At 50.8% G+C, this 16,111-nt stretch overlaps 1 protein-coding gene across 12 annotated transcripts in view; it reads left to right on the plus strand.

Moving 5' to 3' along the window:
* The window catches only part of LOC139680991 (histone-lysine N-methyltransferase EHMT1-like), a 141,355-nt gene that overhangs the window by 67,675 nt on the left and 57,569 nt on the right, over window positions 1–16,111 (plus strand). For 10 of the 12 annotated variants that reach the window (XM_071574060.1, XM_071574059.1, XM_071574067.1 and 7 more), the window contains 2 exons: window positions 12,839–13,395; window positions 15,964–16,005. In XM_071574060.1, the coding sequence (XP_071430161.1) occupies window positions 12,839–13,395; window positions 15,964–16,005 (599 nt within the window). The remainder of the gene's footprint in view (window positions 1–12,838; window positions 13,396–15,963; window positions 16,006–16,111) is intronic. The other 2 variants (XM_071574069.1, XM_071574061.1) reach the window with 1 other exon arrangement.

The following is a 16,111-nucleotide window of genomic DNA, read 5'->3' on the forward strand; positions in this document are numbered from 1 at the left end:
GAAGGAGGGTGGAAAGAGATATTTCTGCACCTCGTCTGTCTTGGCTGGTTGTGACTTGAAGCAAATCCCATGTGTCAAAAGGAAGCTGAGATCCCTCCCAGTGCAGGAACAAACAATCTCAAGGCTTCACAAGGTGCTCAGATTCCAACCACTCCAGCTCATTGTCTGGTTCTGTAAGAAGGAAAGTCCTAAAATGTGATCTGCATAGTGTCCCTTCTTCTGGAATGTTCAGAACGTGTCCTTCCCTTCCCAAGCACACCACGTGTGCCACAGTGTGTGGTCCCTGTGCTGGGCCCATTGTTCCTCACTGCCCTTCGTTCCCCAGCTGGGTTTGTCAGAGGATCATCATCAACATAGCATTAATTAATGTCCCAAAAGCCTGTTAATAACAGTGTTTAGTGTTGGCAAAGAGTTTCAGTTTCTGAGTGTTGTGTGAACAGGAAATCATTCCAGCAGACTTGCAAGACGGCTTGAAATCCTTTATTGGAGCCCATTTTCTGGCTCAGGGACAGGCAGTGTATGGAGCTGGGATGCATAGACTGCAAAAAAATCTCAGCTTTCCCTCTCTAAGTTTGCTGGAAGTTTCCTTTAGCAAGGAGGATGTGGCACAGGCTGGGTTAGGATGTGGCACAGGCTGGGTTAGGCTGTGGTGTGTTTGGTGGGAGCCACAACCTGCAGTACACAACTGAACCTGCTCTGGATTGTGTAATTCCCTTGGCAGGTAACCCTCAATACTGAACTCAGCACCTAAAACCTTCAGAGGCCTGAATGTGCAGCCCCAAAGGCTGTCCAGAGGTGCTGTTTGGGCTAAAGACTTGGTGTGAGTTGCTGTGTTTTCCCCTCTTTTCACCCCCTCTTGGCTCAGAAGGGTGCAGGGTCAGCTCCCCACTGGAACTGGGTTAGCACATCCATGGAAACGTTGGAATGTGTGAGTTGGTAGTAAATCTTGGCTGCCTGAGAAAATCAGTCAGGCCACACCTTACAGATGGCACACAAAGACAGTTTATTAAAAAATGCTCCAAGGAGAGAGAAAAGAACAGGTAAAAGCTAAAACTCTAAATTCCAGTTACAGAATAGATCCCTTACCTTTTCCCACCCACAGCTTCATCCTATAGGTTGCATTACAGTGTCTATAAAACTCATCACAGCTTTAATTGGATGACACTTCTAGACAAATGTTCACCATTGCTATGACCATGTTATCTCTCAAGATTCCTTTCCCATGAGCAGACAGACTTGAAACCTTCTTATCTCCTTTGTGTTTGCTTAGTTATTGGTCTCTTTCTCACAGAACTAAACCTGCACCTGCCAGCAGGCCTTAGAACCTGTCTGCAATTCTAAAACCCTTTTTCTCAACTCTTTCTTTATTCCCACACATCCACTCCACTTGTCCCTCCCTGAATGGCCTTTTACCAGTTATATCTCTACCTACAAACCTGTACTTTCCCTGTGTCCAGGATGAGCCAGGAAATTCAGGCAGCTTGAAGCCTTGACTGAGATTCAGGGCTCTGTCCCCCAAGCACAGCAGTTGGCACTGCTGCAGTCGTGCCTGTGACCACTGTCTGGCTCCAGCACTGATGACTACCATCAGCTGGAGATCCCCATGAAAATCTCCTGTTGGACAGAAAGCTCTTATGGACCAGTGACTGAACGGCCCCATTTTATAATCACAGAATCATAGACAGGTTTGGGTTAGGTGGGACCTTAAAGATCATCTCATTCCAAACCCTGCCATGGGTGGGGACACTTTGCACCAGCCCAGGTCTCTCCAAGCTCTGTCCAACCTGGCCTTAGACACTTCCAGGGATGGGGCAGCCACAGCTTCTCTGGGCACCCTGTGCCAGGGCCTGCCCACCCTCTGAGAAAATACTTCCTTCCTAACATCTAACCTAATCCTTCCCTCTGTCAGTGTGAAGCCATTCCCTCTTGTCCTGTCACTCCAGACCCTTTTCCAAAGTCTCTCTCCATCTTTCCTATAGGCTCCCTTCAGGTACTGGAAGGCTGCAGTGGGGTCTTCCCTAAGCCTTCTCTTCTCCAGGTTCTCCTCACCTTTCCTCACAGGAGAGCTGCTCCATCCCTCTGATCAGCTTGTGTTGGAAGGGATCTTATCAGAAAAAAATTCTTTGCAGAGAGAGTGCTCAGGGATTGGAATGGGCTGCCCAGAGAGGTGGTGGATTCCCCATCCCTGGAGGTTTTTCAACTGAGCTTGGCCGTGGCACTGAGTGCCATGATCTGGTAAAGGGACTGGAGTTGGACCAAGGGTTGGACTTGATGATCTCAGAGGTCTTTTCCAACCCAATCCATTCTGTGATTCTGTGATTTAAAGCTCATCCCATTCCACCCTCTACCATGGGCAGGGACACCTTCCACTAGCCCAGGTTGCTCCAAGCCCTGTCCAACCTGACCCTGATTAATGTGCTGGTTTGAGGCAGTGCATCCCCTTTCATGGTGGTCCCCAGCCTGTCATTTGGGACAGCTCAGTAGCTGGGGGTGAGTTGTTGTGTTTGGGATGGGGCAGGGGGCTGGGTGGGTCCTCTCAGGGTGGGGAGCCCTTGGCTGGGCAGTGGGGGTGTTTTGTTCTCTGTTCCTTGAGCAGGAGGTGTTGCAGAAATGCTCTGTGGTTCCCAGCTGGGCTGTGCTCTTCTGCCTTCATCCTGCTAAAGAGCAATGAACTTTCAGTAGAACAACATCTGTCTGTGGGAACAACTCTTTGCATGTTCCAGCACTTTCATTTCTAGTTCTGGGGTGAGTGCAAAGCCCAGTGGAAGTCACTCACAAGGCTCAGAATTCCTGTCTGTGTAAAATTGCTCAACAGAGACAGAAAAAGCTGAGGATGAGGCTGTTCTGTTGTCCGTGGGAATTGTTCCAGTTCAGTTTTACATGTGGGTGTGAGTTTAGGTCCATCTTTCCCTTTGACAGGGCAGGAAAGTGGGCAGGGAGATTGAAGATGAGTGGAAAAAAGCTTTTATTTAGGCCATATTGTCTTTAGCCTGACTCAGAGAGAAACTATTAAAAAGTGGTTTCCTTGCAAGACTTGTGAGTGATTTCAGTTCTCCTCATGTGCATCACTCTGAACTCTGTGCTGCGTCTCCCTTGACCTTTCAAGGCAAACCCCTCCTTTCCTGATTCCCCAACTCCAGGAATGGAAAGTTCCAGTAAAGCAGTGGCACAGAGGAGCAGGAATGGGAGTTGGGAATGAAGTTCTCAATCAGCTCCAGTCTTTCTGAGCCTTGACTTGAAGCAGCTGCTCAACAAGAGCCACGGTGCTGGAGTGCATTGCTGGGTGAGACCTGCACCATCACTGCTCTCAGGTAAACTCCAGGCTGCTTTGAAAGAGTGTCAGGCATTTAAATTCCTGGAGGGGCCTTTTTCCCCCCCTTTTTTAGTTTTTCTCCCTCTTAGGAAGCTGCCTGTGAGTGCTGGAAGTGCTGCTTCCACTGAGCAGCTGCAGCCTCTGCATTCCCAGTGCTGGAGTTATGGGAGCTTTAAAGGAGGGAAGGATTAATCCCCTCCCCTCCACCTACAAGGGAATCTCCTGCTGAGACTGACAGCAGGAGAGCAGGCAGAGCAGCAAAGTGTTGCTTGGGTATTTCAGGTGTTCATGCAGCTGTGCTCCCCAGCCTGTGTTTGGGACCCTTGCTCCAGGAGGGATGTGCCCGTGGCAGAGGGAATGCAACTGGAGCCTGCTCGTGGCCAGGGCTGTAACACCACAGCCCTGAGCCCATGGCAGAGGGATGGAGGAGTTTCATGGAGCCTGTTAGAATCATAGAATGGATTGGGTTGGAAAATACCTCTGAGATCATCAAGTGCAACTCCAGTCCCTTTACCAGATCATGGCACTCAGTGCCACGGCCAAGCTCAGGTTAAAAACCTCCAGGGATGGGGAATCCACCCCCTCTCTGGGCAGCCCATTCCAATGCCTGAGCACTCTCTCTGCAAAGAATTTCTTTCTGATCTCCAACTTCAATTTCCCCTGGCAGAGCTTGAGCCCATCGTGCCCCCTTGTTCTATTGCTGAGTGCCTGGGAGAAGAGACCAACCCCCACCTGGCCAGAACTTCCCTTCAGGCATTGACCTACTCTTTGAGTCATCACACAGTTTAACTGTGGAACTCTTGAGCCAGCAGAGTGTCCCTGTGGCCAGGAGGGCTGATGGGATCCTTGGGGCATGGGGAAGAGTGTGGCCAGCAGGTCAGGGGGCTCATCCTGCCCCTCTGCTCAGCTCTGGGGAGGCCACACCTGGAGTATTGGGTTCAGTCTGGTCTCCACAGTTCAATAAACACAAGAAGCTGCTGGAGATGGTCCAGCAGAGGTCACAAAAATATGAGGGGTCTGGAGTGTCTCTCATATGAGGAGAGACTGAGGGAGCTGGGCCTGGTTAGTCTGGAGAAGAGAAGACTCAGTTGGGATCTCATCAATCCGTACAAATATCTCCAAGTGGTGCCAAGAGGATGGTGCCAGACTGTTCAGTGGTGCCCAGTGACAGGTCAAAGAGCAATGGCCATAAAGTGAAACACAAGAAGTTTCACCTCAACATGGGAAGAACTTCTTTCTTTCCATGGAGGTGGCAGAGCACTGGCACAGCTGCCCAGGGAGGGCCTGGAGTCTCCCTCTCTGGAGACATTCCCAACCCACCTGGATGAGTTCCTGTGTCACCTGCTCTGGGTGCCCCTGCCTTGGCAGGGGGTAGGACTGGATGATCTCCAGAGGGCCCTTCTAGCCCCAGCTATTCTGTGAGTCCCCACCAGCCAGGCACCAAATCCCACTAACCCAACCTGTGTAATCTCAGTATTGAGCACTCACAGCAGAAGATGGTTCTTCCTTTTTCTTTTTGATTTTCTTTTCCTGTTTTGACTCCTGGTGTGACCCTGTTGCAGGGTGGCAGTGCCCCAGGGCCCTGGGAAGAGTGGCATCTGTGGTTTGGAAGTACAGGGCAGGCTCTTGGATGGACATCACCCATCTTCAGGGATTTAACAGAGGCTGGGGATAGAAGAAACCATCAATACCTCATTCCAGGGAGAAACTGTGCCTGGAAACATCTTTCTCTGCATTTTTTGGCTTCAAAGTGCTTCACTTTTTGGCTTCAGCCATAGAATCACGGATTGGTTTGGGTAGGAAAGGACCTTAAAGATCAGCCAGTCCCACCCCCTGCCATCGGCAGGGACACCTTCCACTGTCCCAGGTTGCTCCAAGCCCTGTCCAACCTGGCCTTGGACACTCCCAGGGATGGGGCAGCCACAGCTACTCTTGGCAACCTGTGCCAGAGCCTGCCCACCCTTCCAGTGACCTCACTGGGTCAGGTGCTCAGGGCCCCTCCAGCCCTTAGTGGTGGAGGAGGTGCTTTCCTTTCCCATGGATACAGGATCTCCAGCCACCACCTCTCCCTTGTCTGGTGTCAGCCCCATCTCTTCATCCTGCCCAGAGAGGGGGTGGATTCCCCATCCCTGGAGGTTTTTCAGCTGAGCTTGGCCGTGGCACTGAGTGCCATGATCTGGTAAAGGGACTGGAGTTGGACCAAGGGTTGGACCTGATGTTCTCAGAGGGCTTTTCCAACCCAATCCATTCTGTGGTTCTGTGATCCCTCTGGTGTCAGCTGGGCTTCTCTCTGCTCTGCAATTTTCTTTTTCATGTCTTTGAGGAGGAAGAGGGAAGGGAACTGCTGTAACACAGGGATTACAAACAGGTGCTTTTCTTTCTTTTAGAAGTTTATCCAGCAGGACAGTTGGGTATTGAATAAAACACTGTGGTGTCTGTGCTGTTTTAAAGATGATCTGTAAAGTGCTTAAGGTAAAACATCTGTGAAATGTGTGTGTATATAAATATAACTGTATGCAGTTCTTGTACTGCACTTACAGATCCTGAGCTTTTGCTTTAAGCTCTGTCTTTGCTTAGTTCATTTAGTTTAAGTTTGTTTTAGCTTTGTCTTTGCTTGGATGTTTCTCTTGCAGCAGCTGGAGCCTCGTGGCTCTGCCCTGGGCTCTGTGCTGGAGGCTCTGGAAATGCATGGAAAATCCATGGGCAATGGGGTGTCTTCCCTCTACCAGTGCTCAGCAGCAAGATGTTTAGTAAAACTTGCAGATCATTCACTTCTAAGATGATTTTTTTTCTGTCTTTTTTTCCCTTTTCATTCTTTTCTCCCCTCAGACCTAGTGGGAATTGCACTTTGGCCTGGAGTGTAAGGGCTCCTGTCACTTGTTTGTCTCACTGAGCAGTGAAATCTGAATCTTAAAAATCTGTTTAAGCCTTTATTTTTTTTCAGAGCCTTGTCAGACTAATGCAGAGGGTTGAGTTGATGTCTGGCCTCCTGCAGATGGGAAGCTCTGGTGGGTGTTTGTCCCCCTGGATCCCCACAGAGGCGATTGGGTCCCCTCTGGCTGTGGCTGGGACAGCTGAGGGGACAGTAACACATCTGTTAGGCAGGCTCTGCCCAAGGACAGGCTTTGGCAAGCTGACTCAAGCTCTGGCAAGCTCCAGGGCAGGACTGGAGCCAGGCCTGGCTCTGCTGGAATGGCTGCAGATCGAGGCAAAGGCAGCAGAGAGGAACCACTGTCTGGGCTGGGAGAGCAGAGGTGGGAGGCATTTTGCCTAATTTAGGTTTTTTTTTTGAAGTTATCATTCTAATTCTGAACCAGTCCAGCTGATTTCTGCTTGGGCATGGTAGCAGGCAGGTTAGACATGGCCCAGGCAGGGTTTGGTTTATCCAGAGATGTCTCAGGTCAGCCTGGGGTGTTTTGAGCTGTGGGTTCTCTGCGTTGGTTGCAGTGGTGGCTTTGGGGCCACCCTGGAGTCTGGGATGCCTTTGGGCCACCTCAGATTGGATGAGCTGCTCTCCTCCTGTCTGGCTTAGCCTTTCCCAACTTCCATCAGAGTCTGTTCTCTTCAGGGGTGTTCTAATTCCATTTTGAATGATGAGGACATTGAGAAGGAAACTGAAGCCTGACCTTCTGCTTGAGCCTGGGCAGGGCTGGGAGCTCTGCAGTTCTCTCAGGGACCTGGTCAATCAGAGAAGGGATTAAAAGGTGTTACTGATTATTCCTTGCCGTGTGGAATCCCAGGGATAACAGATCTGCCCAACATCCTGAGTATTACATTCCCTGTGTTACTAAGATGTACCCAGGTCCTCAAGGATACCTTGTTATTGAAGTTTGTGTCAACTTGGTATCGACTTCAGGCACCACCCACCAAGGAGAATGGGCACCAGAACAGGAAATAAATCTCTGGGCATGTTCCCCATCCTACACATTCCTAGATTTAATTCCAAAAGCTTGGGTGGGGATCCAGGCAGGGTTGAGATCCATGTGAGAAGCTTTTCCTGCTGCATGTGGCATTGGGGATGCATCCAAAGCTCTGAAAAGACTGGGTTGCTTCAAGGAAATGAGGTTACACTTTGTGGACATGGGCTACAACTTTCTGCTTTTCATTTCTTTTGGATTAAAGGAAGGGTGTAGATTACAGAGCAGTAGTGAGTTGGGGAGAAAACTGAATGTGGAGAAAACCTTGTTTTGGCCTACTTAGAAAGGGATGAATGCTGTCAAGTCAAAGTTTTAGAGAAACACCAGTTTCAGTTTTTAATTCACTTGCAGCACAGGAGTGGAAAAGCTGCTGAACAGCATTTTCAAGAGAACTTGCCATGAGTTGTATTTGAAATGAAGATTTTAGCAGGTTTTCAGTGAAACTTTTTTTAAAGAATGAAGAAGGGGAGATGAAAAGGTCATGTCAGGAACAAGTATTTCTTAAGCTGTCTGGTGCTGTTGAAGAGCTTCTTAGGGGCTGTTTTACTGACTATTCTCACTGTGAGGTTCCTGCTGGCTCCTCTTTCTGTTCCCATCACTGTCTGTGGGACAGAGTTCAGCCAAGGTGTAAACACATGTTGAATTGTGCCTGTTCAGCAGTGTTTGTACTTGTGCACTTGCTGTACCTGAGACTTGCTGAGTGTGCCCAGGCTGGCAGTGCCCTGTCACACGAGGGTGGAGCACATGGAGCACCCAGAAAGGGGCAGTGGAGCAGCAGCTTAGCCTGGGATGGCAATTCCTCTTTTCCTGTTACCAAACCAGGTGTTCTGGTTGGGAAAACCAGAGTTGTCACATCTTCTGAAGTGATGCAGCTCCTGGTTCTTCATGGGGAGCTCTGTGAGTTGGTGCTCAGGTCAGACCCTGGAATGGTGACTGTGGTGCTTCTGGCAGGAGCCTAATTTTTGGAAAACATTCTATTGCAGCCTGGTCATGGATTTGTTTTAGTGCTGCCAGAAAAGGGAAGAATGGGGATGATCTTTCCCCAGAGAATGGGAGGGTCCTGCCTGCAGTGTCTCAAACTTGTTGAAATCTCTCTTCCCATTCAGTCCTTGGACTCTTCCAGCCTTGGTGACAGTTGCCATAAAGTTTTATCCTGTGGATGTGTGTCCTCAGGCACCAAACCCTGGCACCCTGTGGTGAATCCCATCAACTCAGGGAGTGGTGGCAGTGCTGGTGTCCAGGGCTGGAGGTCCTGGCTTTGCCCTGAGCATGAACAGTGAACAGCAGAAGAGTGGCTGCCAAATCCTGGTAACCCCCAGCCACTCCCATGGCAGCTCCAGTAAGTTCTCCAGTTCTGTGCAGCTTCAGGGACTAGGAAATTCCATGTCTGTGTTCTGTCAAATCTCCAGTCAGACAGGTTTGGAAGGCTGGTGCCTGCTTAGGGGGGACTGATGCCCCTTCCACAGTCAATCAGATTGCATTTTACACACTTACTAAGAGTGTGTGTGTGAGAAATTGTGTGTGAGATTTTAATTTTAGCTCCCTGGATTTTTCATGGAGTCTGTGATGCTTTCTGGAGTACTGCAGTTACTCTTTTCCCTTGGGCAGTGCTCTCATTTACCTTGGTTTGGTTGTCTTCATGGCAGGTAGAGCAATTCTTGCCCTCTGCTTATTCACTTTATCTAATAGGCAGCCACTGGAGTTATTTGACTGCTCTTGTGGGAGAGCAGAGTGTTTAAATCAACAACTACTGAAGGCTTCATTCAGCCTGGTGCCTAAAGCTGAGCTCTAGAAACCTCCAGCTGTGCTTGGGGAGCTCATTTTTGGTTGTTTCTGTTGTCATGGCACTGATTTTGTTGCAGTAATTGCTTAAATAGCCACAGCACAGTCACCAAACACAGAAAGAGAAACAAGGGTCAAAAGAATAAGGGCATAGTTGTGGCTCACTCTGCCCAAAGCTTTTCAAGGAGTTAAAATGGTGAAAAAAGTATCACTTTATTTTCTCCCAGAGTTGTTCCTATCAAACCCAAGCCCTTGTGCCTCTTTCAGTCCCACAGAATGGTCTGGGTGGTGTGAGAGGCAGCAGGTGGAGGTGATGGCTGGGATGGCAACTCTTGTTTTCCAGTTTCCAATCCAGGTGTTCTGGTGTCTCCTGCTTGGAGAACCCTCAATTACTGCTCCTGGAAGTGGGATTTCTGCCTCTCTGTGCTCCAGAGAGCACTGGTGAGCCCTTTTTGGGGCTCTTCTGAAGGCTGTGAGCCAGCAGAGTCCATGTGGGAGGCAATCCCAGGCTGGGATTGAGGAGAATGGATCACTGAGTGTGTCAGGAAAAAGGGCTGGAGCTGAGCCCCAGGAAAGAGGGACCATGCAGGGTTTGGAGACACTTTCCAGGTGTGTCTGGAGAGGTGCTTTGTGCCCAATATCTGTGGCTTTCAGTTGGAATTGAGGAGCATCAGTGGGACTGTCCCTCTGTTACCTGCTGGGTGGGCCTGGGCTGCAGGGAGGTGGGCACTGCAGCAGGGCTTTGAGACCCCCCTGGGCACAGCCCTGCCCAGCCTGGTGGGAGTTCAGCATTCAGGACTTGAGCCAGAGGTTGGCTTGGATGCTCCAAGAGTGCTGACCACGCCAAAGAAGGCTTCCAGTTTGCTGGAAATGTCTTTAAATCCCAGATGGGCACCAAAGCCAGGATGTTTGGAAACTAATAATGTTGTTTGAGGTATTGGAATGTATCTCTATTAGAATATGGACCTGCCAGGGCTGTTTGGCCAGAAATCTGTATCCAAATCTTTCAGGTCGACCCAAGATAAAGGAGGTGAAGGGTCTGGAGGGGCCATACAAGGAGTGGCTGAGGGCACTGGGTTTGTTCAGCTGGAGGAAAGGAGACTGAGGGGAGACCTCAGTGGGGTCTGCAGGTTCCTCAGGAGGGGCAGCTCCAGTCTCTGCTCTGTGTCACCAGGGACAGCACCCAGGGAATGGCTGGAGCTGTGCCAGGGCAGGAACAGCACCCAGGGAATGGCTGGAGCTGTGCCAGGGCAGGGACAGCACCCAGGGAATGGCTGGAGCTGTGTCAGGGCAGGGACAGCACCCAGGGAATGGCTGGAGCTGTGTCAGGGCAGGGACAGCACCCAGGGAATGGCTGGAGCTGTACCAGGGGAGGGACAGCACCCAGGGAATGGCTGGAGCTGTACCAGGGCAGGGACAGCACCCATGGAATGGCTGGAGCTGTGCCAGGGCAGGGACAGCACCCAGGGAATGGCTGGAGCTGTGCCAGGGCAGGGTCAGCCCCCAGGGAATGGCTGGAGCTGTGTCAGGGCAGGGACAGCCCCCAGGGAATGGCTGGAGCTGTGCCAGGGCAGGGACAGCACCCAGGGAATGGCTGGAGCTGTACCAGGGCAGGGACAGCACCCAGGGAATGGCTGGAGCTGTGCCAGGGCAGGGTCAGGTTGGATCTCAGGGAAAGGCTCTTCCCCCAGAGGGTGGTGGGCACTGACCAGGCTCCCCAGGGCAGTGGGCACAGCCCCAAGGCTGCCAGAGCTCCAGGAGTGTTTGGATGATCCTCTGGGGCACAGGGTGGGATTGCTGGACTGGATGATGCTTGTGGGTCCCTTTCAACTCAGGATATTCTATAATTGAGACGGACTGAACAAACACATTAAAAAAGGGTGGAAAGAAGGGCAGATATTTTTTTTTCCCCAGTGGAAATGGAAGGGAAGTTTGGTAGGTTTTGGGAAGAGCTGTTGTGATGAGCTGTGCAGGGGCTGCATCTCCTCCCTGCGGGTGTTTGCACTGAGCTGCCTGTGCTTGGGGTTGTGCAGCAGAGCCCTCAGAGCTTGGCTTTGCACAGTCAGCCCAGGTTTGACCTCCTGGGATCCAGGATCTTGGTGCTTCTTCACACTTTAGCCTGGCACCAGGTTTTTGCCAGGTCAGAAGAGGCATGTGTAAGTCTGAGGATCAGCTGAGGGAGCTGGGGGGGCTCAGCCTGGAGAAAAGGAGGCTCAGGGGGGACCTTCTGGCTCTGCAATCCCTGCCAGGAAGGGGGAGCCAGGGAGGGGGTCGGGCTCTGCTCCAGGAACAGGGACAGGAGGAGAGGGAATGGTCTCAAGTTGTACCAGGGAAATGTTCAGTTTGGACATAAGGAAGAATTTCTTCACTAAAAGGATTGTCAGGCATGGGAAGGGGCTGTCCAGGGAGGTTTGGAGTGCCCAGCCTTTGGAGGTGTCCAAGGAGTGACTGGATGTGGCACTGAGTGCTCTGGGCTTGGGGACAAGGTGGGGATCAGGATGGACTTGAGGGTGTCAGAGGTTTTTCCAACCTTAATGGTTTTTTTCCTTGAGTGTTTGGGCTTCAAGGGCAGTGTGAGATGAGATGCTGATACCCAGTGAGCTGCTCTGGCTGCAGAGTTGTCCTCCAGTCTGACTCCAGGCTGTTGTACTGGAGGTGAAAATTGCTTTGATGGGAGCTGGTTGTGACTCAATCCCCCCTGCCCTGACAGCCCACTCAGACACAGCTCTCCCTGGGTCTTCTTGTGTTGCTTCTCAGAACTGTCTGGAAGGAAAACAAGCCAAGGAATCCCCAACAGCAGGTTGATGGAATCATTTCACTGATCATGCCAGTGAATTGTTTCCACTCCTGCTTGCCTGGGGAGCTGCTGGTTTGTCATGTAACAAACCTTCCTGCATGTATATGGAATTCATACTCAGATTCTTTTCAGCTTGGGTCTGAAATCTCTGATGGGACAAATTCATTGATGCAGGAGCAGGGAAATGTTTAGAAGGGAAGGAAAAGAAAGGTTTTACATTGGCATTGTCTGGTTTAGCTGTGTATGAACTTTCAGGCTGCAAAAATCTCACTGCATTTGAATCATATACTTATTTGAGCCTAGAACTGCATTTAACATGCTATTGCCTCTGAAATGACACCATGAATCCTGTCCTGCTTTGTCCCTGTGAAAGAGCTGGACTCCAGTGGATGACATTCCCAGGAGAGCTGCAATTCCCATTCCTTGAGGTGTCTCCTGTAGCAGCAGAGCCCCGATGCAGATTTGGCTGCTGAGCTGTCTCTGATGCACATTTGGCTGCTGAGCTGTGTCTGTGGCACACAAACCCACCCCCAGAGCCCCACCAGCACAGCTGCCCCGTGTCAGTGTGGCCTTGGGAAGGGCTTTGCCAGAGATCCGGGTGCGAGATGGGCAGTGCTTTGCTTGCCAGGCGAGGTGTTGACACAGGGTCCAATAAATGGAGTTACTGGGAAGGCTGAAGATAATGTTTACCTAGTTGGGAAGAAATGGCCACATCTGCAGCTGAGACAAGTGAGAGTGAGTGCTCTGCTGTCTCCTGAGCCACCCACCCCAAGTGTCACCGTGTGGGGTACAGGTGAGCTGGGCAGGGGAGTGAGGGAGCAACCTAAGGGGACTGTGGTTTAGTTGGCATGGTGATGTTTGGTCTAAGGTTGGATGATCTTGGAGGTCTTCTACTCTATATGTATCAAGCAGGTTTCTGGAGGAGGGCTTTGCTCTTCCTTAGCCACTGTAACTTCTCTTCAGAGCTTTGACACCACTTGTGACCCTTCTCTCCTCTCTTCCTCCTCCTCCTCCTCCCCTCTTCTCCAGGGTTTAATGCCATGGCTGCAGATGAAAGCGCCACAGAAAAGCAAGCGGGGGAACCAAAACTGGCTGTAGATGGTGAAACCAACGGTTCCTGTGAGCACAGCGAGGCTGGAGGGCACCCAGCCCCAGCCAGGACCACTCAGGACAGCTCGAGGCCGGGCCAGCAGGAACCCAGCGCCAAGCTGAGCCGGATAGCCGAGAACGGCATCTCGGAGCGCGACGGGGAGCCCGGCAAGCAGAACCACCTGAAGGCCAATGACTTCACACAGACTTCTGTCACAGGGAGCAATGGGTATATCCTAACCAAGCAGATGGCACAGGAGCAGCCTCTAAGGACTACCAGCACCTTTGCTTCCCTCACGGGCCACGCTGCAAAAACCCTTCCCGGCGGAGCGGGCAAGGGCAGGACTGTGGGCGCCTTTGCCCAGCTCCAGGCCACGATGCCAAGCAAGCTCGGGGAGGGCAGTAAGGACATGGATGCTAAAAAACCCCCTGCTGCTAATGCTGAAGTCAAGGTCCACAGAGCACGGAAGACAATGCCTAAACCCACCCCCAGCCTGGTAATGTATATGCCCAGCACTGCCCTGCTGCTGGGGCTGCTCTTGGCTTTCTCTGGGGGTGTGAGGGGTACCTGCCTGCATGGGAATGTGGCATTGAGAGGTGGCCCACTGAATGGAGTGATTTTTTATTTGTTTTTAAAAAAATATATTTAGTTTTCTCTTCCCACAGACAGAGAGGTCAAAATATAGTCACATTGCTGCCACTATCAGCTCCTGTCCTCAGTGTGTTTCTAAATATATAATTAATCAATTGCCTTCTCCAACAGATCTGTGTGAGGCACTAAATGGCCTTTCTCTCATGGCTCTGTTGCTCATTGTCTGCTGACATCCAGAGCTGCCTGTGAGACAAATTAGATTCCTTCTAAGGTCGACCCAAAGGAAATTAAGCATGGCATGTAAACTTGAGGCTTCTCCTAAGCTTGGGAGCTGTCAAGAAGCTGATCTGTTAGGCAGCTTGATTGCAGAGCTCTAGGAATCATGGAGTAAATCAGATGATGTTTTCTCTCTGTGTTGCCTGCAGTAATGCAGCTTGTGGGGAAATGTTCACTCCAGAAGCCTTAGGGGTGGATTTGCCACCCCATAATCAAACAGAGCTCTGCCTTCTTTTTAGGAGGCAAAAGGAGATGCCATTTGGTGTGTTCATGTTATAGTGGGGAGGACAAATGGGCCTTTGTCACAAGACAAGTTTGGGTGTTTGAGTTATTTTTTGGTTCTTTACCAGAGGTAGGGAATAGATCCTGGAACAGGCAGATCTCCACGACAAGCAGTTGGTCTTCATCCCTTTATTTTTAACTACAGTGAGCTGGATCCTCTCCCTGTGCTGTGTCTGATGATGGAGGGACATCAGCCTTTAGGTCAAGGAGGGGATTACCAGCCTTTAGGTCAAGGAGGGGATTGCCAGCCCTGCTTGGCAATGGGAGTGACTCCCAGAAATGCCTGGAAGCTGCTGCATCCTCACAGGGCTGGGTGGGATGGATTGCTGGGAGGATCCAGCAGACCCAGGGTGATCCTTGGGTCCCCAAGTGTTGCAGCACAGCAGTAGAATGATGTGAAGGGCTCAGAGCTCTGAGCTGCTGTGACCTGGAGCAGGGGAAGAGAGAGGAAAATGGAGGGGTGGCACCTTGCCAGCCCCAGATGGGCAAAGGTGCCTTTGGCTGTGGCACCACCTGTGCCTCCGGAAGCAGGTGGGAGTCCAAAGAGCACACCAAGACAACAAACCTGTGGGTACCCAGCCTTGGGAGCAGGGCAGGAAGCAGGTCTGCCTGCCTTGATTGCCCAGCCAGTCTCCCAAACCACTTCCCCTCTGTCTTCCTCTGACTGCTTTTGAATTCCCTGCCCTGCAGCCCTGCTGTGTTCGAGGAGGGCAAGCCCAGATGCCACAGTGCAGCCTGGTGACAACCTCCCATCAGGCTGTCTCTTACCCAAAGAAGGCTTTGCAGCCCAATTTCCCTCCCAGCTTTCCTCCAGCAGCCTGTTGTGCATTGAAATTAGGCTGGGAAAACCCCCAGACCCCTGTGGAATTCCACAGGGAGTGATCCCTTGGGGCTGAGCAGTTCAAAGAGGCAATTCCCTTCTAAAAGATCACTGCTAGGTTAGGAGGGAGTGTTTTCCTCATTCATATTTTATGACACAGCAAAAGAAAATTTCTATTCAACCCTTGGGCTTTGAGGTCTGTCTCTTGGAAGTGGCATTTGGGAGTTCTTGGAGCACCAGGACACGCTGGGATGGTGCTGGTGCTGGTTATTTGCTCACATGATAAAAGTGGCTTCAAAAACCAGAGCCTGCACTTGTTGGGCTGCTCTAGAAAGCACACACAGCCAGTCCTCAGCTCCTCTGGCCATTTGCCTTGGGCTTAAAATAGGGAGAGAAGCAACATTCCCAGGAAGGGTGGTGAGAAGAGGCTGTTCCCGTGTTCTCTGCTGGAGCCTCTGCCATTGAATGTGAACCCAAGATCTGATCTCAGCTCTGCAAGACAATAAAACATCTGTTGTGTTCAGCCTTCCTGATAATTACTACCTAATTTTTCCCCATTGTCTGTCAAATTTACATGCTATTTTCTTCTGAGTAGCAGAGTCCTTGATAGTTGTCATTTTTCTGTCCTGCTTCTTTCTTTGTTGAGTTGTTCAGAAGAGGCTCCTCAGCCCAGCAGTGCAGGGGCTTTTCCTGCACCAACCTCCACGTTCACACCTTTTCCCCTTCAGAAACACCTTGAAATCAGGTGCTGTATCCCAGGAAATAACTTGTAGGAATCACCCAGGAGCTGATGTTACAGGACACAGTAGTTTTCTTTGCTAATTTTTTTAGAGCATTGTTGTTTTCTTGATAAGGCTGTTCTTGCACAGTTGAGCTGCCTGGAAGAAGGAGGGGAGGAAGGTGTTTTGTTGCCTGCAAAGTGTAAACATTTGTTCCCTCTGGCTCCTGCAGAAACCCACTGAGGCCAAAAACTTGTTTTCTGTAATCCAAGAGCTGTCAGGGGACCTTGGTAGCCTTTTCCTGCACATGTGAATTGGTCTCTGAAAGGAAGAGAAGCATTTTCTCACCAATTTAACCAGCTTTTTCTCTGTTTAGGAGTTGCTTCCTGAATTGGGATCGAAGCTGAATCTGAAACAGGTGACAATTTTAATTGATGTTGTCGCATGTTAAGGTGGTTTTTGAACAGAGACCTCAGAAGGATCGTTGGCAGCATCATTTCTGCTCCTCTTCTGAGCAGAGCAGT

Source organism: Pithys albifrons, chromosome 20, assembly GCF_047495875.1.
Source record: "Pithys albifrons albifrons isolate INPA30051 chromosome 20, PitAlb_v1, whole genome shotgun sequence".
Lineage (NCBI taxonomy): Eukaryota > Metazoa > Chordata > Aves > Passeriformes > Thamnophilidae > Pithys > Pithys albifrons.